Genomic DNA, 26,936 nt, shown 5'->3' with positions numbered 1-26,936 from the left:
ACAGTATTTATGTAGGACTTAAGTCTGCTTTATAATAAAAAAAACATGAAAATCTCACTTTTTTATAATATGGGACCTTTCAAGCTTGTATTTTTCGACTACTGCTCGCTATCTGCCAACTGTTTGTCATGCTACCAAGCTAACTGCAAAGTAGCCTACCACTCTATTGTTTTTTTTTAACAGTAAAAAGACTTTTACAACAAAAAGATACAGAATCTTTTTTTATTTTGAAGATAAGTAAGTAGGCTATTGTTGGCTGAGCGTAAACAACTTCATATTTTAGTTTGGCCATCTCACAGAATTAAAGCTACAGCTGTGCTTGCAACAGTAGCCTATTTGTAGGAAATGTATAGACAGCGATATTGAAAATTACCATCCATACTTTCAACGCTTTTAAAACTTGTCGAGTCTCAGTGACATGTTTTGCAGCGTATGGGATTTGATTTAGATAAATAAATGAATAAATAACTGCATAAATTAGAGATAAATCATTTAGCTTTATCAATGGCATCATTCATCTTGCAATGCCTCATATCAGTTAATAGATGTCCTATTTTTAACCTTGAAATGACATCACATATCTGCTTCACTGATCAGTTATATTTTTGAGTCGTAATAATTAATTTCCTGTTTTCTATTTTCTGATTGTGACCATTGGCAGTTTAAGAGGATTATGTCATTGTTAGGCATTTTTTAATTAGCCTTAAATTCAATTCCAGTCAGATTGAATTGGACTTGAGGTTACAAAATAATTAAATTCCTGTTGAGTTACATGCTATTATTCCTCAGCACTGTCCATACGTTGAGTCTGATATCAAACTGGCTGCTTTTTTTTTTCCTGCTTTATTTTTTTTTAATTACAAGTCAAATGTATTCCAGGTAGCTGAAACATGCAGACACCCTGACAGTGCTCTTCATGCTCGCTTTTCCTTTATCTTCCTCCTTCCTTCCTTCCGTTCCCTCCCTTTCCTTCTTACTCCATACATCCTCGTTTTGCCCTTCTCCTCCTCTTCTGTCCCCCCCTTCTCACCTCCTTCCCCATTCTGCCTCTCCCTCCATCCCTCTTTCTCCCTCCGCCGTTCAACCCAGAGCAATTCCATCTCTCTCCCAGCAAACAAAGGCAGCTAATGACATGCTGACACCGAGCCCGATGATTGAATTCATTAGGCGTGCACAATAATTGCCAGGCGTGAGCGTGCACGCACCCATCTATTCAGAGGACAGCTGTCAAATAACAAGCAAGAGAGAATAGCTTTTTATTGTTGAGCTGGAAGAGAGAGGGAAAATGAATATAGAGAAAGAGTGAGAGAAGCACCTGTTGTGGAGGGGAAGAGAGAGAGAGAGAGAGAGAGAGAGAGAGAGAGAGAGCACTCAGCATGTCAATTAGGCTGCTGTGTTCATGCAAGGTTACTGGGAAGTTTACTGCCTGTGTGACGCACTTGGTATCACGATCCAGGTGCATGGCGTGTCGAATGTGTTCTTTGGGTAGTGTGCGTGCTTCTGTCTGAATCCTTTTTTAAAGTGTGTTCAATCGTATAAAGCCAAAGATTAGAATTAGGTTTTATTTTGTTGAGGGCCGAAAAAGGTTTAGGACTTGGGTTTAGGCTTAACATCGAAACTATGGCATGTAATAGTCAGGGATGTTTGTTTGCCGACTTGAGATAAAAACAATAGTAAACCTAATGTAATAAGACTAGGGCTTTCAATCGATTAAAATATTTAATCGCGATTAAATGCAAATTAATCACACATTTTTTTATCCGTTCAAAATGTACTTTAAAGGGAAATTGTCAGGTATTTAATACTCAAACATGCTTGCTTTATGCAAATGTATGTACATATTAATTATTAGAAATCAATTAACAGCACAAAACAATGACAGATATTGTCCAGAAACCCTCACAGGTACTGCATTTAGCATAAAACAATATGCTCAACTCATCACATGGCAAACTCAAGCCTAACAGGAAACAACAGCTGTCAGTGTGTCAGTGTGCTGACTTGACTATGACTTGCCCCAAACTGCATGTGATAATCATAAAGTGGGCATGTCTGTAAAGGGGAGACTCGTGGGTACCCATAGAACCCATTTACATTCACATATCTTGAGGTCAGAGGTCAAGGGACCCCTTTGAAAATGGCAATGTCCGTTTCTTCTCTCCAAAATTGAACATAAGTTTGGAGCGTTATCTAGCCTCCCTCATGACAAGCTAGTATGACATGGTTGCCAGATGCCTGTATCTTCACTCTAGTTTTAAAACTGAGCCCACTACAACCTCCGAAAGATTGATTGCATTAATGCGTTAAAGAAATTAGTGGCGTTAAAACAAATTTGCGTTAAAGCTTTACTATCGCGTTAACTTTAACAGCCCTAAATAAGATTATGTGCAATAACTATAATGTGTTTTATTGAAGTATTTAATAGATAGATGGATAGGTTATGATAATGATTTTCAAATTATTTTTAGTTTACACCAGATATGAGTAACAATAATCACAGTATGCACTCAATAGTATCATGTAACCAGCAAAAATGTGCTGACAGATGTACAAATAGGTAATGAGACCATTTTTTATGTAGCAGGGGGTAGAGCGGATTGTCCATTGTCGGTGGTTCGATCACCAGCTCCTTCTGTACACATGTTGGAAAAAAACCAAAACAGAATTTGCTCCAGCACCTTCCATGCTAGCTTGCTGCATCTATTTGTGTGTGAATGAGAGGCAAAATTGTAAAGCGTTTTGGTTAAAAGTACTATAATAAATGCAGTCCATTTACCATTTACTTATAATGCTTCCTCAGTGGGAGACGGGGCTACAGTGTAGCTGCAAGAAGTTTTGATGAAAACTAGCTCCAGGCTACGCAAAAGACTCAAACAACACAGACTGTATTTGTTTCATATGTAGATCAGGAGCTTTGCATATTACTGCATTGCTTTTAGATCATTACAATCTTAATTTTCATCATCCTGCTATGCTCTCTATACACAGATTCTGCATTCATGTATTCAACAGCACAAGATTCTTTTCAATTTTTCTTTAACCTTTATTGAACCATGAGTAAAAGCACATTGAGACATAAAACAAACATAACAATTTAACGAAAATGAAACGAAGACAAAGAGAATCATCAGGTATCGAATAAAAAACACATTCAACAGCATTCAAAACATCTACAGCCAGATGTGCTTGTTTCCAAGTGTTTTAGAAGCACTTTAAAGACATTCAGTGAGACCGGCTCTCAATATTTAGGTCATTTTGTAACAGATTCCAAGAAGAGGGAGAAGCGTAGTTGAATGCCCTTTTTCCCAGTTCAGTACGGACATTGGGGACAGTTAGTAGGATTAAGGCCTGGGAGTGAAGACAGTAACTTCTCGTACATTTTTGAAGGATATAGATCTGTAGGTAAGATGGAAGCAGACCAAGAATAGCCTTATAAATAAGAACACGACAGTGGTTCCGTCTATGGATGGATAAGGCAGACCGTCGTACCCGAGCATACTGTACAAAGAGAAATGGTGCGTAAGGGCTTTAAAATTCTTTATAAGTCTCAGTGCTCCATGGTAGACAGTATCCAAAGTGCGTAGGCTTTGAGAAGATGCATGCATGTATATAACATCGCTGTAGTCCAGCACAGACATAAAAGTGGCAGCGACAAGTCTCTTTTGGCCTCGAAGACTTATTTCTAAAATAAAACCCTAATTTCATCTTTAGTTTTAAGTGTGAGGCTTAAAAGATAGCGATTCATCAATCACAAATCCCAGAAACTTGTAATGAGATACAGACTCAGATTTTAGAACCGGAAGCATTCTGGTTTCCGTTTCCTGCCAAAATGGAGTCTCGGAAACCCACCCGCGATCGTCGGAAGATGATTTAGCTCTTTATTGGTTAAAAATTAGCTCGTAAAGTGGCTACTTGTGAAACAACGCGATTGTACACGTCATCTCTCAGCTCCAACTCCAGCTCAAGTTGCTAATAAGACTGTAATCAATGAGCAGCGCACGGAAGAGGAGAGTCTTGGCCCGGATACCTGCTGGCTACGCCGGAAACCCCACAAATAGAGCCCCTTGCCCCCAGAGGCTTATCTGTCGTCAGACCGGAAGCCGATGGGTTCCAAGATTCACCCACTCTGAAGCCAACAACACATCACCCCCTGATTCTGATAAAAAAAAAAAATCCTTTTCTTATTTGATGCCGATACTTTCCTCAAAGTTTTACCTCCATGCTTTAGTATTAATGAGCCGGAGCATTGTGCCTTCTTGATTATAGAAGATAAGTCCATGACTGATTCTACTAAGTACCTGATTTAACACTTAGGAGCACTGGTCTGTTTAACACTAATATATCTGATGTAGCTAATGAGCTTGCACTCTGATTTACCTCTCTGCTATCTGCCCAGCTGCAATTTATACGCAAGTGCTTTTCATTAACCTCAAGTGGCCAAATGAATGTCTTTGTCTCTTTGGCCCTTTGGTTAACCCACAGGAACGTGGTGAAAGCAGGGCATGGAATAAATGCACTCATGTCTTTGCTTTGTATAATTACATATTTGAGCATTTAACTGTATTTAAATGTGATCTGTGTCTTTGTGGTCAACTGTAAATGGTTCTGTTGTTGTTGTGTGCTGGTTCGGTATATTTATGTTATTCTAAGCGGTTTGTTTTGTTGTAAAAGTCTAGAATCTGAATCTCTTTTTTCTTTGTCCCCCCCTCGTACAGAAGACGGAGGAGGACGAGTTGGTCCTGACTCCAGATGGGACCAGAGAGTTCCTGACCTTTGAGATCCCCCTCAGTGACTCCGGTTCAGCTGGGTTGGGTGTCAGCGTCAAAGGCAATCGCTCCAAGGAGAATCACGCTGACCTGGGCATCTTCGTCAAATCCATCATCAACGGAGGGGCAGCCTGCAAGGTACGATACCAGCTGCTCTGATTAATAAAGAGTTTGAGTGGAAATAACAAAGAAGGATTTTCTGTCAGCTGGCTGCTATACAGTAGGCAAGATTATATCAGTCCAGGAATCCATGTTTTGTTTAAATAAGTGAATAGTTTCTGTTCTTACTGAGTGGAACTCACCAAAATTTTAGGATGCATGAGACTGTGTAATTGTTTAAAATCGTAAATGTAATTTTACAAATACCAGGTTTTATAGAACAACTTAACACCTGCTAAAAACATCAGGTCTTAATATCAACTCTTTTTTTTCAAAACTTTTTTTATTGTGCTTTTAACAAGTGAAACTTGTAAAACATAACTCTCCACATTAAAGGTCATACAAAGTATGCACATTATAATGATATATTTGTTATAAACAATCTGTCATACCATACAAATTTTCAGTTCACAGAAGAGTGTGTTGCCTTGCCAACAGTCTTACCAACAGAGAAAAAGTTATATAACACACACACACACACACACACACACACGTATATGTATATGTATATTTATATGTATATATATATGTATATTTATATGTATATATATATATACATATAAAATACATATTATCATACATAATACATTATAAAGAATGATACTGAATAAAAAACTAAATAGAATAAATAATAATAAAAAGGGGGCCTATTACCATCAACCTTTTTTAAAAAAAATATATATGTTTTTATTTTTTTTACAACATTTTTTCTGTATTTATATATACAATTAGCAGCAGAGGCATTACATATATATTTATAAAGGAGAGATGTCATGCATCAAACTGAGTTGATGTTTAAAATCTCTCCATATGCCCTCGGCACAGTTAGTGAAGTAAAACTGCTTTTCTGTTTTCCTCAGCAACTATAAAAAAAGGCTTCATCTGCGATCAAATCTGTTCACACAAAGTGTCCTGTTTTCTGTCTGCTCTCTATGATGCATTGCTGCAGTCAATGTCGGTCATCTTTCAACTTGAGTTTTTTTATCCAAACATCCACGTCCATTATTATGACAGAACATAATAATGGACTTAAAATCACACTTCACTGTAAGAGATTAGATCATGACTAGAACCAAAATACACTCTGTGATTGAGACTTGAGATTAGTCTGATGAGATAAGGGTTAAAGTTAAATTTGGAGATGTGGCTGCTCTTTATTTATCACACTTGTGCTGTTTGGTAGTTGGAAATATACAGCCTCCACTCTCTGTGCTATTAAACACCAAAAGATGCACTTTTTTAACATCTGATTTCTTGTCCACCAACAGGATGGGCGGCTTCGAGTGAACGACCAGTTGATTGCTGTCAATGGAGAGTCGCTATTGGCCAAAACCAACCAGGACGCCATGGAGACACTACGCAAGTCCATGTCAACGGAAGGCAACAAACGCGGGATGATCCAGCTCATTGTGGCCAGACGAGTGACTAAAAGAAACGAGGTAAGGGACAAAATGATTGAGACGGGGCTGTGTGGCCAACTGTTTTCAGTAGAGTATATAGGGACAACATTTTGGATAAAAGATTTGTGATCACCTAAACTGAATAATGTCATAGTTGGAGTCTGCATGATCAAAACAGTACATGGGCTATGACAAAGACATGTAATGATACATTCTTTTATTTACTCTGACTGAGCACATATGACCTTTTGCAGCAGCAGCCTGCTTCACACTTGAGTTTCACACATTAGCGCCTCAGAGCTGCACATTACAGCTGCGGTTGTGTAGTGTTGACTGTTGACCCCGGAGCAATTCCAGTGGAAAAACTGCACAAGGACATGTTAACATTTGTTATTGAGTAAAGGGAGGGGGGGATTGCTTTCATTCACAATTACTGCTCAGATGTTTCTTTACCAGCTGATCTGGGACTTGAACCAGTTCAAATAGTTGTTTGGTCTATGAAATGTCAGGAAATGATGAAAAAATGTCGATCAGTGTTTCCCAAAGCCCAAGATGACGTCCTCAAAGGTCTTGTTTTGTCCACAACTCAAAGATATTCAGTTTATCGTCATAGAGGAGTAAAGAAACCAGAAAATATTCACATTTCAGAAGCTGGAATCAGAGAATTTAGGCTTTTTCTCTTAAAAAATGACTGTTACTTATTCTTGCACTGTCACATTGTAAGTGTGTTTGTGGACCCCGCAGGAAGAATAGCTGCTGCAATGCTGTAGCTAATGGGGATCTTAATAAACTAAACTCAAACCAATTAAAGCTGCAGTGGGTAGAAATGGAGCAAATATGATTAAAAGAAGTTGTTTTTATAAAACGGCCAGTTTATCAGTAGACAGGAGAGCATAAGACAGGTAACCTCTGTGTCCTCCGGTGTCCTCCGGTGCTCCTAATTATACCCCTAGCCATGGCAGGGGCCTAAAGTAGGGCCAATGGCAAAACCATTGGCCCAACTTTAGTAGGGGTCAAGCAGTGAGCGGGGGTATGTGAGCCATGCTCATTTTTGCCTTGTGGCATCTGCAGGATTTCACAAACCGGAGGAAAACAACCAATCAGAGCTGATCTGGAGTCTACCGTCTAGCTGCCATATGAGCCAGCTGTCAATCGCTCGCGAAGTCCGATCAAACTGTCAAACTAGGCAGCGCTACTGTTATGCCTATTTCTCTCCTCAAATATTTTCAGAAACATCTTGTAGTGTACTGTTTAGCTGTAAAATGAGAAAGAGATCAGTTGAGGAAATACGAAGCACCGCCCACCAGTAGGAGCACAGCCAATAGGAACGCTCTCTCTCTGAAATGACCTGTGATTGGCCAAAGTCTCCCGTCACGGACCAGGCTTTTCTAAAGCCTGAAAACAGAGCCATGAGGAGGTGCAGAAGTCTAGTTTTCTCTCAGAACACTTGAATTACAATATGCTGAAAGATTATTATGGATTTTTTGCCCAATGATGCCAAAAACATTATGCCTACTGAAGCTTTAATCGATTTTCAAAATAGTTGGCGATTAATTTAATAGTTGACAACTAATAGATTAATCGTTGCAGCTCTACATATTTAATTTAATATCTGGTCAAATGATACAGACTTGGGTTGTTTGTGATCTTATTTAATATCAAAGTAGTTGTAATTATAGTTTATTAGTCTTTTCCTGTAAAAATATAAAAATGGAACTCATCTGATCTGACTCTGCCGTTCTAAATAAAGACACTTTTGTGGACGTGGAGTCATTAGGCACCATTTCAACAAGGCCCCTTCTGTGATAAATGTCCAACACAACCCAAAGCAAACCACTGGGAAATACCCTCTTGAGCAGCAATGAATCGTTTCATGAAATAAAGATTAAGTAGTCAGGTCATAGTAGTTCACCAACCCCTCCCACGCATGCTCACCTCCCTTGAGGCAGCTGGAGGGAAGAGAAAAAAAAAATAAAACATGGCTGCGAACTGAGCTACACAACTTTTTTTTTCCTCCCCTTCAATGTCATGTTTTTACATTCTCTGTACACCTTGGCCTGTCGCCTGCTTGAAAGCTGAGGCTGAGTCCGTGTGCGCCGCTGCTGTGTGTCTGCGTACGGGCGTGCACATCTGCGTGTGCATGTGTACGCCTCTGGCACTGCCTGGCTTCCCCCGCTCTCCCTTTTCCAACCTGGTGTGTCAAAGTTTTGATTTCCCCTCGGCCCGTCTGGTAATTGAAAGCAGAGGCTAAGCCTGGAGGTGTGTTTTTGTGTTTTTGTGTTTGTGTGTGTACATGCACACATCTTTGTGTACGTGTGTGTGTATGAGTGTGTAGCAGTTTGTGCTTCGGTACATCCTACTTATGCATGTATGCATTCGTTTTCAAGGATCTGTCTGTGTGTTCGTTTGCAAACAGATACCCAGCAGTGTGTGTGTGTGTATTGCGGCCATGTCAAGGCAGTGAGACTTAACAGACAACATGGTGGATGAATAAAATTCGAGCGCCGGGAGACTCGTCAATCTCTGCTTCACATGCAGAGCCCGAGGCATGGCCTGAGGCTGTCCAAGTGTCTGGCTATTTTTAAGAAAAAGTGTCCAAGACACTCAGAGAGGAGGAAAACAACAATTTAATACCCTCACTCTCAAAGAGACTGCTCAGAGCTCATTTAAAGTTCCTATAGTGTCTCCATATAGATTCTTAATACCAACCAGCTGTCCATCAAATATTTGTTAAAATTAAATAATACCTAATGACTTTGAGAAGAAAGCGGTGGTGTATTTTGACATGTTTTCATACCCGATGACATATGGCATCAACTAATCCTGTATTTACTCTCCTCTCCGCGTCTCCATCCCTTGACAGCCGATCTCAAATCAATCTCAAATGTTTGCCGTCGCATAAATCACAAGCCCTACCGCTCCCATTCCCTCCTCCATCCCCTACAGAAACACAGTGAACCCAGAGCAGCTGACTTCCTCATCACCGTTGGCGCCCGATGGGATCGAGACCTTCCCGGAGCTCAATTATCAGCCTGAATATGTGATGAGCTGCGGTGTGATTTGTCGATGCGTTCCTCAGTATGGCGAATCCCCCCGACTATTACCGAGGCGTTTCATCTCGGAGCCCCTCAGCTGGCCAATTCATTAACTATCTCATTGAAAGTCGAGAGCAGCCGCACGCCAACAGTCACAGCACCGTATGGCGACCTTAGAAATGGGTTTGTTTCCGTGGAAGATTCGTTGCATCCGTGTGTAGGTTCGATTGGCTCTTGTTAGCTGTGGATCATGTCATTTCATTTGTCCAGTTCAGATATCTAATACTGGTGGTGAAATACCTATTTATTTGAATCAAAATATAAAAACAATTCAAAACTAGAATAAATAAACTCTTAACTCTTCCGAGCATCCTTACCATTCCCAGAAGCAATACTGAGGACACGACTTCAGTGTCCTCAATGCTGTGGCCGATCTTCTAAGTTGTGATATCTTGTTATAGATTAAAGCTTCAGTAGGCAGTATATATTTTTGGCATCATTAGGCAGAAATTCCATAATAACCTTTCAGCATATTGAAATTCAAGTGTTCTGAGAGAAAACTAGACTTCTGCTCCTCCTCATGGCTCTGTTTTCAGGCTTTAGAAAATCTAGCCTAGTGACGGGAGACTTTGACCAATCACAGGTCATTTCAGAGAGAGAGAGAGCGTTCCTATTGGCTGTGCTCCGGTCATGTGACCGGAACTTGGCGTTCCTTCACCAGATTTCACAATGGCTGCCACGTCACCAACTTTCTCATTTTACAGCTAAACAGTACACTACAAGATGATTCTGAAAACATTTGTGGAGAGAAATAGGCATTAACGTAATATAAAATTGATTCATATTGGATCAGCGCTGCCTAGTTTGACCATTTGGTCGGAGTTCGCGAGTGATTGACAGCCGGCTCTTATAGACAGCAGATGGACAGCAGACTTCAGATCAGTTCTGACTGCTTGTTTTCCTCCGGTCTGTGAAATCTTGCAGATGCCGTTAGGAGCACCAGTTTCCTACCTGTTTCATGTACAACTGATATAGCGACCGTTTTATAAAAATAACTTTTTTTAATCATATTTACTCCAATCTCGCCTACTTCATCTTTAATATACCCAACAGTATACCTTAAAATTGTCTCCACAGCCGCTGAGTATAACATTTAAATGCTGCTTGCACGTACGTATGATACTTAAGTACATTTAGCTAAAAATACTTGTGTACTTTTGATACATTGTATCAAATATTATTGGTATTGATCCTTTTACTTATGTTATGGATATTCTACCACTGCAGGGAGCTAATTTGTAGTTGCTCAGGAAGTGAAAATATTTCTTGTGTGGAGATTTAACAAGCAGCTTTCTAGTCTGAAATCCACTTCGTCACACCTCACACTTCTTCTGCCAGCCTCTTAATGTACCCTCATACGTATTCTCCTGTAAATTAGACTTGTTTGTTTACATCGGAATCTATTCGGCGGCGGTTATTACAGCACTTCAACAATTTAGTGAGCTGAGAGGATCATTGGGCAAAGACCTTCTGCCAAAATCAAACCCCAGCCTAGCCTAGTTACAGTCATTGATCGGGGTAATTTGGCTCCGGTATTGACTCCAGTGCGATAGTGTTATCGCTCGTTATGCGATGCCAGCGACGGTGGTTATCTTTATGGCGAGAGCTGTCATCGTCTTCAGGAATAAATGCAGAGACCATAGCAAATCAATACGGTCAACTGTCCAATGGACAAACAATGCGGTGCGAAGACACACACACACAAACCTTCTCAGGCGGTGGGTGTGCGTTAATGGATGACAAGGGCCAACAAATGGTCTATTTGTCCAGCAAACAAGAGAGTGTCATCATGGGTCCCAGGGGAAATGTCAAGATGCTAGCAAGCTAACCATCCCCTGCGGGGGGGGGAGCGCTAGCTCGCTAACAGCCTGTGGCTTAACAGCCTATTGGAAATCCATGCTCATTTATCATGGTTACCACACTGCTAGCATTAGTGTGGATAGCTGCCCTCTGTATCCATTCAGTACTGTTTAGCAAATGGCTAAAACATGTTTGTGTGTAGATCATGGACTTTGCTGTAACTGAAACTGTAGTGCATTAATTAACTTTCTACTCAAGAACAAAGGAGTATTTATTCTTTATTAACCAAGAGGCCTATGTCCTCTCAAAGGGCTTCACAAACTGTTCACAATAGATATGATAAGAGTTTGCCTTTATTAATCTGTTTTATGAGCATAATCAGAGGGAACAAAGAATGTGTAAATATGATTCTAACCTCAGCTCCCTCCTCGTTCAGGAGACACCAGGGAGCCCGCTGGGGGGCAGTCAGCAGACTATGAACACCTCCCTGGACGACCACGAGCGCCGGATCTCCCACTCCTTGTACGGTGGCCTGGAGGGTCTTGATGACAACTTGATGCCACGACAAGGAATGATGCCACGCACGATAGGTAGGATTGACATATCTATTGTCAGAACATCTTCCCTTTGGCCTTTGGTACTCCTCCAGTTGCTACTGATTATAGTGTGCTTATTATAATATGGTGAACACCAGTAAAGATTCTAATCAATTGAACACACCGTATAAGAATAATACTATGTAGCAGATGTTTGAGTGCAGCATTTACATCTCCATTCTGTTAGGGTGTTTTCCTGGTAGACTCTATGGTCTAACCTGTCAGAGTTTTGTCAGCACAGAATATAACTGTCATCTGGTCTCAGTTCCTGTCAAGACTCAGTGGCTTTTAATGTCTCGGAAAATGTCAGGGAGAAAGAGACGGAGATGGAAAAATGGCCCCTGGACAATTTGTTGCTTCAGACGCCCCCGCTAGTGATTGATTCTTTTTTGATGGGTGTTTGTTTTGAGAGTTTTTTTTTTTTTTTGAAAGTGTTAGTTAGTATGTGTGTTAGTTTGCATGCGTATCAGTCTCTCTGAGGTGGCCTGATCTGTCATCAAGTGTGTGTGTGTTTTGGACTAAGTGAAAGAGATTAGCAAGCAGATTTGGATCCGTGTGTGAGAGCTTCGCACGCATCTGTACAGGATCGCATGTGTGTAGCGCCTGAATGATTGATGGACGGGTTTGTGAAATTGCCTAATGTCAAAGAAAGGGCTTCTGTACACCAGATGGTGTAACTGCTCAGCTCGCCTGTGTTAAATACAAGAAAATACAAAATGACCCCAACTATCTTTGTACATTTTTGGTCCTCTGCAGGGACACTTTGACCACTTCTTCTGCTAAATTAGTGCAAGTAAGTCGAGAAAAGAATGTCCACAAAACAGCTTAAATATAAATTAATTAAGCAGAGGAAGAGTTGGTGCACCAACTTTTAATCAGTTTTTTTTTTTTTTTTTTAAATTAGCTCCAACCAACTCTGCCTCATTAATCAAAGCAACATAATGTGTAAGTGTGAACTCTGTTTTCCTTCCATGCAAATTGGTTGACATTGACACCGTGTTGTTAGTTCAAACAGTGAGTTTTGACTGACGGAGGAAGTGTTAATAGGTGAAGATCCAGCACGCTGCCACAGTGACTGCGTTCATCCATGCTTAACAAACAGTGAAGGCTCATAATGAGCAAGCGAGAGGAGTGAAAGCATGAGGCAGATATGAAGGAGATGCAGCAGCTGACTGCTCAACGGTGGCAAACAAGATCATTGTCCCGAAGCCGACCAGACGAGCTGATGTCTGTAACTAAAGGCAGCGCTAAATACTCAAATACTCAGTCTCACGGCAGTTTGTGAAATAGTCACGAAATTGAATCTATTTGATTTGTGTACATAGACTGTACATAGAATTTCCCTTTTTTTTCGTGACGTTCAGCACGACTTTCAACAACACGTGTCAATTACTGCTCCAGTCTTTTCAAAACAAAACTACTTAGTTAGGTTTAGGAATAGATCGACTTGTTTAGGCTTAGCCAAAAAAACTACTTAGTTAGGTTTAGGAATAGATTGACTAAACTACTTAGTTAGGTTTAGGAATAGATCGACTTGGTTAGGCTTAGCCAAAAAAACTACTTAGTTAGGTTTAGGAATAGATTGACTAAACTACTTAGTTAGGCTTAGGAATAGATTGACTTGGTTAGGCTTAGCCAAAAAAACTACTTAGTTAGGTTTAGGAATAGAGAAGTTATGTGACAAATAAATCAACTTTGACTTGTTGTTTCACACTGTTGGGCTAAAGTCCTGTGTTTTTTGACCCACCCCATCCACCCCGACCTCGTCCCTATGCAGCGTTTGCCGCTCTTTATACTTCCCGGTTCACAGTTACGTGCATTACATACGACGTACATGAAACCTGCCTTGGCGGACGTCTGCGCTCTCCGAGTGCACTTTTAGTATATACATAAAGCAGCATAAAGCAGCATATTTGCCCACTCCCATGTTCATAAGAGTATTTAATACTTGACAAATCTCCCTTGAAGGTACATTTTGGACAATTAATCGCGGTTAAATATTTGAATCGATTGACAGTCCAAAATATACAGTAGAAAATCAACATGGTTATACCAGCTGGACATGCAGTAGCAATTATACCTGAAAGCTGGAGAGTAAAAGTGAAGGAATACAGTTACAGGGACAAAACAGGAAGGAAGCACAGAAAAATATGATAGATAAAATGCAAAGTTGTTATTGGTATTTGCCCCTCTGCCCTCAATCTCCCTTTAAATACATTTAAGTGTGGATCAGTATACGATCATCAAGAACAGGAAAGATTTTACAAAGGATGGCGGTGCTCACCTTGAATGACCTCACCTGGGTGATGCCATAGTTTTTCCGTGACATCCGACCACTCATCCTCTGAGGATTAAACAAAACACTGTGTGTCCCTGACTCATCAAATACCAACACCTGCTGCTTTTTGATCCTCGTGCCACGTGTGTTTTTGAGTTCACTACAAATTGGCAGGGCTAAGCAGGTAAATGAAGATGTCAGGGTTGGTAGAGCAGAGAGGCCCGTTTCCTCTGATATTTCACCTAAACGCAACAAGACGGGACACCAGATGCAAGAAACCTCCGAGGTTGGCCTCTGGAGGGATGTGCACTCTAACTAACTATCACAGACACATGAGACATTTCCCTGCGTATTAAACACTTCATCAGCCCAGTGGAGTGTTTTGTTTTTTTTACCCTGACCACCTAAGGGAAAATTTCAACCCCAATTTGTCTTGTAAAATTTTTTGGATCTTCTTCCCCCGTGTGGTTTATGAATCAGTTCGAATCAAGTTGGTAATAAAACATAGAAATGTTGGTCCATTTTTCCATGCGCTTGGCTTGACCTCGAGATATCAAAGCTCTCTGCGGTTTTGTGTCAAAGTGAGATTGGAGAGGTTGGGGAAGGATTAAAGATTTATTTGAAGCGTTGTTTGATTTGCCACTGTGGGCTAAGCACAGGGGATGAAGGCCTTCCAGGCTCCTGGGTTTAAGCTGGGCATCCCCCTTCAGTCAGCTTTTTATAGGTGTTATTGCTATATTATTAATGAAAGATTCATTCTGAAACAGGTTTTTGCTCATATGAAGGCAGAACTCTCTTATGGATTAGTCATTTCTGTTTGCCAGATTTTCATATGAAACAATATCAAATGTCCCTTTAAGAGTATAATAAAGTATCTGCCAATTAAGTTAACACGTGTTCCTGAATTGTCGGTTAACTTATCATCTGAGCAACTTCAGAGTTGTTTCCAGACAAACATTTCATCTGCTTGCTACAGTAGTTCATTTATCTTTCTTAATGGTGCTCTATACGATATCCAGAGCATTAACAGAGCAGCAAACAACTATTAGCTATGTAAAGATATAGAGTAGTAATGTCTACCTGAGCAGACAATGAGGTAACTTTCCCTCTGTGTGTTGTAATCCGACATCGCCGGGCCGGCCACACGTGCCTTTTAGTGCATGTTTGTGCATGTGAGCGTGTCCGCTGGCTAGCTCGCAGCTGGCATCCTGCACTGCTCTTATACGGAGGTTACAGCTGTTTGTAACGCCGTCCCCACCAATGCCGCCATTGCGCCCAGTCTCCAGAGACTTTGACCAATCACAAATCATTTCAGAGAGAGAGAGAGAGTTCCTATTGGCTGTGCTCCGGTCATGTGACCAGAACTTGGCGTTCCTTCAACAGATTTCACAATGGCAGCAGCGTCACAAGCTTTCTCACTTTACAGCTACAAGATGATTCTGAAAACATCTGAGGAGAGAAATAGGCATCAACTTCACAGAATATCGATTCATATTTGATCAGCGCTGCCTAGTTTGACCATTTGGTCGGAGTTCGCGAGTGATTGACAGCCGGCTCTCATAAACAGCAGATGGACAGCAGACTTCAGATCAGCTCTGACTGCTTGTTTTCTTCCGGTCTGTGAAATCTTGCAGATGCCTTTAGGAGCACCGGAGGACACAGAGGCTCATGATTTTTTCAGGTTACCTGTTTCATGTACTACTGTCACGATATGGCGACCGTTTTATAAAAATATCTTTTTTAAATCATATTTGCTCCAATCTCGCCTACTTCAGCTTTAAGTATAACAACTTGTCATTTTGGCTAGAATTTAAAGGGTCATTTCACACAAATGACCCTCACAAAAGAGAACACACTGCACACACACACAACTATTACAGTTTTATTGGAACTATTTCTTCAATGGAAAGTAGTTCCAAAGAAAACTGTTGACAGCATATTCTTGTGGATTACCCAGAGATGTTACTGCTGATTTTTATTATTGTTTTTTATGTTTCAATGCAGTGAGTGCTGCAAATACGATTCCATTAGCTCCCATTGTCTTGAGGTGGAGGCAGACAGAACATGGACAACCAATACCAAAACTATCTGCATGTCTAGATACCACTGGAGTTATTATGGGATTTTGTTGTGTGTAATTTGGATGAATCCTTTAAAATTCAGTTCGACCAATGCTTGTGTTTATAATGACAGGGCAGCTTAAGGGTCGGTTTTAACTTGTGTGGTCCTGAAATGACTCTAGGAGAATGCACAAGCTAATTTATTGTTCCCACATGTAGTACTTTTCCGTGTATCAACAAATGTGGTGGGATTCACAAACAGAAACAGTTGCTGTCATGACAGGTTTAAACACTGTGGAATGGTCTGGAAAAGCAGACGCCCGGCTCTCAGCTGCTGCTGCTGCTGCAGTGCTGCTGCTCGGAAGCCAACAGCAGAAGTCTGCAGATGTACTTGGCAGCTCCCAGATGTGAACGTGTGTGAATACGAAGCAGGGCTTTGCGTGTTCAGCAAACCTCTCTTGAATAAATAAAATTGTGTGTGAGTGCTGCGGGGTCTTTCACAGTTGCTTTGAATAGGTCTTTTCTCTCATGGTAAGGGTGCCACAAAACATAAATCATGCATTAGGCTTTCTTAGAAGACAACATCATTCCCATTCAGAACGTATCAGCTCGCGTTTTGGCCCGCGCACACTGTTGGATCACTCGCTGGCTTTCTGCACTCTGAAGATGCCAGGGATAAGAGAGCGACTTAATTATTCCTTCAGGCCAATAGCTTTTGAGGCCCAGCACCCAATGGCAATAACCTCTTTACTAATTATGCAAATAGACCGAGACAAGACAAAATGAAAAGAGGGGGGAAAAAACCCTCCTCTGCCTGTGTTATTCTCACCTCTTGCTATCTCCATTTTCATCTAGAAAATCTTTTCATCCCTCCTTCTTCCCTCCTGGCCATTTCGTGTTCCCCCTTTTGCCCTCAAGTATTCAGTAGTTTTGCACAAAAAGCATCTGATAATAGGAGAATCTCAAATGAAATGCCACCTATTGTTCCACTGCAGCTCAGTCAGAAATTATTACAGCCGCTGGGAAAGATAATGTGTGTTCTTTTAAGGTTTGACTCTCAGGTGATGGGTGTGTGCGCTCCGTCCACATGGCAGCGCTTTTGTTGGCTGGCGGATGGCTGGCCCTCGGTGCTGGCACTAAAACAAAGAAGCTTTTTTGTCTCCTTTTTTTACTAAGCTAGTGAGTTGACAGATTCATTGGCTTTCTACTCAGTAGCTGCCAGTTGATTGTACTGCAGTGATTCAAACTGTGACATTGATGGGATTCTCAGTGTCGCGCATTGGACTGCTTAGGGAAATGGGATTAAGTGGTTCTGTGAATGCACGTGTGTGTAAAACGTGTGTGTGTGTGGTCTGAGAGAGAAAGAGAGAGAGAGGAGTGGCCATGCTGTGTTAGAGGACTCACCCGGACTCCCGTATTCTCAGTGAATAACAAACACACACAGCAGGAGGGGGCCGAAGTAACACAAACACACACACACACTGACACCACTGTAACAGTTCAGTTAGTGCAGTAAAGGTCTAACTGTGTTAAGGGCATGCACTCACACACTGCTGCAGATGCATCCAGCACACTTATAGTGTATGTGTGGGTAAACGCTCATTTACTAATACGCAGATGCATTCTTAGACACATCTGATGCATATATATGTTATATCTTTATAGTTACTTTTTATACATAGAATTATTACTTTTTCTCCTTTTGTTATTAGAAGCAATTTATTAATCAGTTTAACACCTCCAACATTGTCTACACACATCATCCTTTTACCCCCCACTGTTTCGCCCATTGGACGGTGCCATTATGTAGAACTTTCACGGACTGCTTAGTTCTCAAGAAGAATGCCCGTCAATAAAAGTGATCCAGGCACCATCCATGGCAGAATATCCACCAGAAGCCTTAAAACTATGGTCTAAATATGGTCTGTCCAACAGAGCAATTAAAGGGGAACACCACCCAAATTAAGAATCCCAATATGTTATTTCCATGGATCTAGGAAAGTTCAATCAATATTAGTGAACATGAGTTACTCTCTCTCAAAGCCAGAAACCAGAGAGGTAAGTCTCAAACTTGTGATGTCATAGGGTATAAAGTCTGGAGCTGCCCAATAGATAATAAGTGGGAGCCAAATTAGCTTTATTCTATCATAGTGTTCTCAGTTGTGAAACAGAAAATGTACCCATATATACTCAGAACATCCCCCTGGGTGTTCTAAGTGTCATCTAGAACATCTCTCCACATTCAATGTCTATGAAGCAGCTCCACACTTTATACCCGATGACATCACAAGTTTGAGTTTTAGCACTCTAGTTTTTGGATTTGAGAGAGAGTTGTTCATGTTTACTAATATTTTTTGGACTGTCTTAGACCATAGGAATAATATGTATGAATTTTGAAAATGGGCGTAGTTCCCCTTTAATCCTGAAAACCTTTCTGTCCAAATTGAACAGAAAAAAAGGTCTAATGAGCAGTAGTAGAACAGTCGTCAATTTTTTAATTTAGGTGGACCACACCCAAAAGAGGACGGGTATTAAAGTGTTCAATTAATTACATCAACTATCTAAATGTGTAACAAACTAAAACCAGCACGTCATTATTATTATTTTTCATTTTATATTTTATTTTTTCTTCAGTTACAACATTAAGCTTAAAATGTGCCTTTTAGTGCAAAAACACTACTAATTTAAAAGTGCATTTCTAGTGTACTAGATATCAATGAGATTATTTTACCATTTTAAAAACAGTGTGTTGCATTCACAAAAAAAAACTTGGTAGCACGAGACTGATGATTATAGTATTTTTCTTAAACAGGGTTAAGAACGTACAAAGTGCATTAATGGGTTAATTTGAATAAAAGGTCACTTTGTGACTTCTTCTTATTCAAGGAAAAATAACAAAGAACAGTCACCGATGGCTTTTTTAAACTACCTTTACACACACACACTTTCACACCGCCCAGTGCTCCTTTCTTCCTCCATTCAGCTCCCTTTACATCAGGTCATTCACCCACGCTGGCTGGAAGCAGCAGCACCCGGTCGCTCATCGATCCTCTCGGCGCTCGGTTTATGAGAAACAAACAGCAGGCCTGACTCAGACCTCCAGGTCTCCGTCTTAAAAACCCGAACGCTTTCTAAAGACAAACAAACTTCTCCCTGAGCTCAGTACACACGGCTTTTATGAGCTGCCCTTCTTTTGATGCAGAGGAGCCCCCCCCGCTCCCAATTTCAAAATACAGATTAAAGACAAAGTCATGCGCTGAATATCAATGGGAGGTTTTAAGCTGTGCTTTTCAGAGGCAGAGAAAGGGGACTATTTTATTTTTCCCCTCAGCACAGGGAAGTTTTTATCTTTATTTGTGAGGGCACAGCTTGAATTAATCATAGTGTTTTGACATAGGAACGCCATTATGCCTGCTGCCAAACTCCACTTGGTATATAAGCTGATTAACCAGGAGCAGTTTCACTCTGCTTTCATACTTCAAAATATGTTTTGTGGTTTAAAAAGTTGCCCTGTATATTATTTTTTTTTTCTTTTCATTTTGTAAACCATTAAACGGTTCCTGCAGTCTCACGCTTGATCCAGCAGCTGCATGTTGTCACAAATAAATTCATTCCTGAGGGTGTTGTGCAAAGAGCCGAGTAACTGGCCAGCTTTTTCTAAGCTTTTACAAGTGTTTCTTTTTTTTTCATGTAGATTAAAGCATTTTTCTGTTATCCTCCTTGGAGCTGAAAGAAATGAGTGTTATTTTGTCAGACCATAGTCTTATTTTCCCAATATTTGAATCCTTTCAATCAAATCAGAAAGGTGTGATCATTATTAACTGTTGCACTTCACAGGTTAGGTCGACATCACATGTCCTCTAAATGGAATTAAATGTTATTTCTAATCACATTTACCTAGTTCTCAATCATCAGCAGCAGCAATGTGAGTCAATGTGACTTGTGCTGAAACTCATAATTTATGCATATGCAGATGCACGTCACGCGTCATTTGACAGTGATTGTGGTCTTTGTGCAGAGTAATCAGCAGCTGTGGAGTGATTCATCCTTTCTAAATATCCATATTTATTGTATACATCATGCTGAACGGTGGGAAGAAGCAATACCTCTTACCTCGTAGATGCTGTTCAAATGTTGGAAATAATCATTGGTTTGATGTTGCACATGACAAAGGGGGGAAACATTGAGCAACACATTGAATGAACCTGATTCATGTGGGAACATTAAACAGCTTAATGACGTGTTAAAGGAAGAGTTCAAGATTTGGGGAAATATACTATTGGCTTCCTTGCTGAGAGTGAGATGAAAAGTTTGATACCACTCTCATACTGTATCTGTACATTAAAGCTAGGGTTGGTAATGTTCTTCAAATGCATTTGTGTTATATTTGTTGACATTTGTATTACATCCTGACAGCAATCGATAAATCAAATGCTCTGGAAAAAAAAAAAATCTGGTATCGGTGGCTGTAATAAACCCGTCCAATCATTTCATTTGGTCTGAATGAAATGATTGGACAGATAACCTGCCTGTCTACCTGCGTGCACTCTGCCCGTGTACTCATTGCGCGTCACCTGCTAGCTTGACAGCTGTGAGTACTAACAATAGCCACGTACGTTCTTTACATGCTAATGATAATTTTGGGGGGAGTGTCTTTGGATGGAGACCTGAAGGGACGGACGGTCAGTGTTGTCAACTTGGTGACTTTCTCTGCTCTCGGCTAGCTGCTTTCTTTGGAAAAGAGTTGGCAACACTGGGCTGTTTTTTCGGTTTGATCATTTTTAAAATATTTTCTCAAGAATACCAACCTTAGCTTTAAGTACGGAGCTGGGGATAGGAGGTGATTAGCTTAGCATAACATAAGGACTGTAAGCAGTAACAGCTAGCCATTGTCCCAAAGTTCAAAAATACACCTACCAACACCTAAACAATTTACAGATTAACATGTGTTATCTTTCTTTGTTTAAAACAACAATTTGTAGTTTTACAGGGAGTTCTGTGCTTTAACTATTTCATGGCCAAACAGCAGCCAGAGGCAGTGACTTCCTGGAGTCTTGCCGTCACCATGAAGTTGCCAGGCAACCAGAAGTACTGTGGGCAGATGGATAAACGTGTTTTTTTCATCAACAAAAAGTAACACTGTGATGCAACTCCCTCTAAAACCACAAGTTGTACAATGGGAAGATCCAGGCTAGCTGTTCCCCAGTGCTTCCAGTCTTTATGGTAAAGTAAGCTAGTTGCCTCCCAGCTCCAGGCCTGTACTTAGCGTACAGACATGAGTGGTATCTGTCTTCTTATATAGAGTTGTTCCGATACCAATACCAGTATCGGAAATGCGTCCAATACTGCCCAAAATCTGGGATCGGGTATCGGCAAGTATGCCAGTCTATACACCAATCCAATACCGTCATTTATTTACCCAGAAAGAAATAAACTTGTTTAACCGGAAATCAATTCTTCTTTGCCGCTCCAAAACAGCAGCCTTCACTGTGCTGGATGCATCAGGGCTGCCACTGGCAACTATGGTTTTAGAGCAGCAAAGAACAACTGATTGCAGGTAGTTTGTCACAGCTGTTCATAACTATGTTTTTTTATCACGCTGGTATCAGTTTGTTACTAAGTTTGGGTATCGGAATCGGTACTGGGAAGGAAAAAATGGTATTAGAACTATTCTCATCTAACTCTTGCTGTATTTAATTGAATTTCCCAAAATGTTGAACTATACCTTTAAGTATTAGATGCACAGACTTTTAAGGGAAGGTGATTATCATCAGGCTAACATATGACAGAGCTAATTTTGCTTTTGGTTTTAGGTGCATGTGGACAGAGGGATTGCAGATTGTGTTCTGGTCATTTGAATCTGTGTATTGGTCCTTTTGTCAATAGTATGATGGACTTCTCACTGTATGATTGTTTTGCATCAGACAAAACTAGACTTGAGAAAGACGCCATTTGATTCTGCAGGAGAACTTGACATTAACCATGTATTATTTATACCTATCTTTGTGGTCAATCATAAGAGTGAGGGTGGACATGGCAGCTTACAGAGTAGGAACAACGGGAAAACTCTTTAAATATGAAGAGAAACATCATGGACACAGCTGACTGTTATGAATAAATCAGAGGAATAAAAAAACAATGATTTTGTCTCCTCCAGGAAACTATCAGCTCTCACCAACCGTCAACATGCCGCAGGACGACACAGTGATCATAGAGGATGACCGGCCGCCCCTCCTCCCACCCCACCTCTCTGACCAGTCGTCATCCAGCTCCCACGACGATGTGGGCTTCACCGCTGACTTGACGCCGCCGTGGGCCAAAGAGCTGCCCCCTCAGAACGACAGGTGGGCTAAACTTTGATTTTTTCCTACCTCCAGAGTCTCGTTTCAGCTTGTCAGACATAATGTAAACACAGAATTGCTCTATGTGGTTATTTTAAGGTCAATAACTGTTTGGACTGCAGCACCACATTTGACTCAGCACTCACTTTGCTTTCGCCTCAAGTTACGTCTTCAATCGTCTAGAATTTCCTGCATGGCAAACATATTTCTTTTTAAATATGACCTTCGAAAAGCATGTCATTTGAACAAGGTCACTGTGTCTCCTATCTTGTCGGTTAGTGTGTATGTGTGTAAGAGTGTTCTTTCCTTGATTGCCCCCTGATTGTAAGCGGCGCTCACCGGGACAGCCCTCCTCAGTACTGGCCTCTCCAACTGTTCTGACACAGTGCTGCTGAGGGCCTGTTCTGTTTGCATGTCAATGTCAGGGGATTCATAGAGCATAGAGCTGCGACTAACCATTATCAAATATTCTGATGAATATGTTTTATGATTATCTTTTCAGACAATGAAACATGACCGTCAACCATTTGTGTGTTCTTGTCAGTAGCCGTGTTTCCATTCGCACATTTTTAGGTACATTTTGAGGTATCTCATTGGAAAAGCTATATGGAAATGGCAAAATTTGATAAAACTTCCTCATTTGCAAAAAAAAGTTGAAGTGGTTTTTGCCTTTGTCGAAAAAGAGTTGATGCGCTAAATGGGATATGGAAACGCCTTTGCCGAATAAATTCTGACGTAGCGAATGTTGAACTTGTGACTGATCGGCCGGTTCCGTTGTCAGCGTCTTCCCATATATATATTTATATCGTCTCCGTCTCCGGACAGCATGAAACATGGCCAATACTAGCTGACATGAAAGAACAATTAAAACTTTCCCCGATTGAAACAAATTCCTGAAGACCACTCCCCATTTTTTCTCTCGTAGGTGGTTAGATGACCAAGGTGACTTGTTTTGTTTCCCAGCTCACAACCTCTACTTCTTCTTCTTCTACTCTGTTTACGGGCAGATTACAGCCGTGTGTAGCTCCAACTTCTGACCAAACTACGCTGTAGCAGAGTTCATTCGCTCCAAACCAGTAAATGGAAACGGCCTAATTCACATTTTTTCTTTTTCTGCGACATTTCAAAAGTTAACTTAAAATTAGCTTGATAGTTGAATTGTAACACGGCTACTGATGAGGAAGATGAAGACTCCGGCTCTCTGATGAATCTTTCTATATAATGTTTCTCTTTGTGTCTTTATTTTGTGTTTGGGCCTGGTGGTCATTTTCTCTCTCTTTCTCTCTCTGCAATCTCTTTTTTAATTTCATCATTTCTCTCTCCTCCTGATTTCTCTTTTCATATCTCATCCTGTTCCTCTTTTGTTTAACTCTCTTCCCGAGTGTTATCTCTTGTTCTTATCTCTCCCATGCTGCCTTGTCTTTTTCGCTAATACATTTTTTTTTTGTTTTCCTCTTTGTTGGTCTCACTTTCATCTTTTTCTTTCACTGCCTCTCATTATTTCTCTGCCATCCGCTTACTTTCTTCTATCCAAAGCTCTCTCTTTCTTCTTTCTTTCCGCTTTACATTCTCTGACCTCTCAGTTCTACCCGTTCTTGCTCTTTAATTTTTCTCCCCCATCCTGTCTTCCCGTGTTCCAACTTTGTTCTTTCTTGTCTCTCATTGCCCCCAACCCATTCTTTCCTTGTTTTCCCACATGTTCAGCTCTTTCCTAGATTTCCCTCCATCTCTTGTTCACCCTCTTCTTTCCTTCATTGAACCGTATGAGTTCAAAGCTGAGAGGTTCTTTGAACCTTTTTCACTCAACTGTCTCTATTGCCCCTTATTTGACTTCTCTTTCTCTTCCTCTTCTAGTACCTCCTTATTTATTTTCATTTTAAGTCTCCATATTTTATATAGAAAATCCATCAATACTATTCATCTGTTCTTCTCCTTCCTTTTAGTGCTGAGATACAATTTTTTCCTGTGTGGGGTCAATAAAGTCAATCTCATATCTCTTATCTCCCTGTCACAATCTTCAACCCTCCATCCAGCTCCGTGAATCCAGATGAAAATAACCCAGACGGCTCTTTCCAAAGGGAAGGCTTCGGGCGCCAGAGCATGTCGGAGAAACGCACCAAGCAGTTCGGAGACGCCGCTCAGCTCGAGATCATCAAGACACGCAAGTCCAAGAGCATGGATCTAGGTACAACTTTCGTTACCTCCACGTGCCTTCCATAATTTGGGATGTTCATTAGATTCCAGGGAGATAAGACGTGTTGTCCAAACCTCCACCTGCTTTCAGTCAAACAATATGAACATGGCATGTCCATATCAGATAAAGGAGGTTAACATATTATATCCTGTACATAATTCTGGCCTTCCTTAGCCTGTTGGATTGCCCTTAGTGTCATATTTCCTTCTCATGTCAATCCCTTAATTGTTAAGAAACAGTTCAAGGTTAAGTATTAGCGACAGTACTTCTCCTCAGCCGTACATTGTTGTTGCTCAGAATGTGATACGGATCACTCAGTATAAAGTATACACTATTTCTTTGGAGATTTCCAAGTGGTAAACCCAGAATTCTATGTTGAGAGGTAGAATTCCCTTTTATTTACCCCCGATAAACTTAAAATATAAGATGTGTTGGGTTAACTACAATAAGAAAATGAAGCATTTAAGGCTTGTGTACACATTTCATTAGTCATTTGCTACTTCCGTAGCGCACCTTGGCTAATTCGGTCTCTGTAAAACCTTTAAAAAAAAAATCAGATTCCCTCTTTCTTCTAGCACATATCTCTGCACGCCCCGTGTTTCAAACATGGTCCTTGTATTTAAATGTAATCCACCTCCTTGCCTCCTGTATGGAAACAGACTCTGCATCTCTCGCCAAAGTCAAGAACTTCACTGTGTTGATTCACCTTGAAATGGCTTCGAACAGTCGCTGATTGCTTTGGCTGCAACAGTCTCTCTGCTCGCACTCTCTATAATCATATCTAATCTTCCCGACCAGATTGCCGCTCTGTGCCGTGTTGATATCACAACAAGTCTGATTGCTATCCTCAAACCCTCTTTTCATTTCCCACCCACATCCCCCCCCCTCCACCTCCACCTCCTTGTCTCGCATGGCGTCCGATCCTAATTGAGATGAAGCAGTTTGTGATGTTTGCAGCGCTACCTGGATGTTGCATGTGGAATGTCATTTGCACTAACTGAAACCCCAAATGTTTGTATCCGTCCCCCTTCTTTACCTCCCCCTTCCTTTAACAGTAGCCGACGAGATTAACCTCACCCCTCGTCCCGAGACCAACACAGGTAAGGCACTGAAAGGTAGAACGGGTTACTTAACCTTCGCCACCATCACCATCACTTTTTTTTTTTCTCTCAAGGTGCATAGTTAAGGCCTGGGACTGAGGGCTATAAGTGGTTTTATGTTGAATTAAAAGCCCCGAGGAGCTCTTACTCATTCAGAAAGTATTGCTGTTTTATGATGTTATACCACATGATATTTTATTATCCGATCACATTTAGCACATTTTGACTCATGCGCCGTAATTCATCCAGCAAAGAAGGGAAATTACCTGTACTATAATAGCCCTCATAGCAAATTCTGTATAATGTACATTTCCACACTTTATTCAATCAGTACAACGAAAGAGTCCAACTCACCACTGTGCTGCTCGGAGAAATACTGTTTCCATTAATTTTTCTATTTTTTTCTAATCCTTTCTACTTTGCTGTTGTTGTTTTTTTAATGCAATTTTAAAGGGATAGTTCTGATCTTTTGAAGTGGGGCTGTATGAAGTACATCAGTGTTAGTGTATTACCTACAGTAGATGATGGTCGGCACACCCCCAGTTTGGAGAAACAGACAGGAGTACCAGCACCGGAGCAAAACAATGTACTGCTGTTGATGGGGGCAGCAGCTAAACAGATTTTAGCTAAAAAAAAAAATCATCAGTTTAAGTGTACGCTATATTTAGAATATTTTCACCATTTTACCTTGCCGTCAGACAACCCTTTCCGACGAGGAACTGGAGCCGTTATAACCATTCATCTATGTTCATTCAAAGCCACCAGTCTCCATTGACAAAAACAGTAATTTTACCTCGTAGAACACGGTATTTGCTGATCTACTGCTGCCTTGATCAGTTAGTTAGTTTGTTATTGTGTGACTTTGGTGAATCTGAACTGACACTTTAAAACACCAAAGTAACAAAAACACACAAACAAACTAACCAGCGGTAGACCAGCAACCCCTATGTTCTGCAAGGTAAAATTACTGTTTTTGTCAATGCAGTCTGGCGGCTTTGAAGAGAGCATAAATATCAGCTTAGTTGTGGTGTCTGACGTTAAGGTAAAGTGGTGAAAATATTCTAAATATAGCGTACACTTAAACTGATTTGTTAGGTGTCTAAAATCCGTTTTGTTGCTGCCTCCGTCCACAACAGTACATTGCTTT

The 26,936-nt window shown here is 40.7% G+C and overlaps 1 protein-coding gene across 1 annotated transcript in view; it reads left to right on the top strand.

Moving 5' to 3' along the window:
- The window catches only part of LOC119498812 (partitioning defective 3 homolog), a 334,030-nt gene that overhangs the window by 198,335 nt on the left and 108,759 nt on the right, over positions 1–26,936 (top strand). Inside the window, 6 exon segments of the mRNA XM_037787881.1 lie at positions 4,716–4,904; positions 6,194–6,364; positions 11,657–11,810; positions 22,312–22,498; positions 24,529–24,680; positions 25,745–25,789. Of these exon segments, the coding sequence (XP_037643809.1) occupies positions 4,716–4,904; positions 6,194–6,364; positions 11,657–11,810; positions 22,312–22,498; positions 24,529–24,680; positions 25,745–25,789 (898 nt within the window).

This window comes from Sebastes umbrosus, chromosome 12 (genome assembly GCF_015220745.1).
Source record: "Sebastes umbrosus isolate fSebUmb1 chromosome 12, fSebUmb1.pri, whole genome shotgun sequence".
Taxonomy (NCBI): domain Eukaryota; kingdom Metazoa; phylum Chordata; class Actinopteri; order Perciformes; family Sebastidae; genus Sebastes; species Sebastes umbrosus.
The sequence above is the reverse complement of the archived record's forward strand: the minus strand, read 5'-3'. Positions and strand labels throughout refer to the sequence as shown.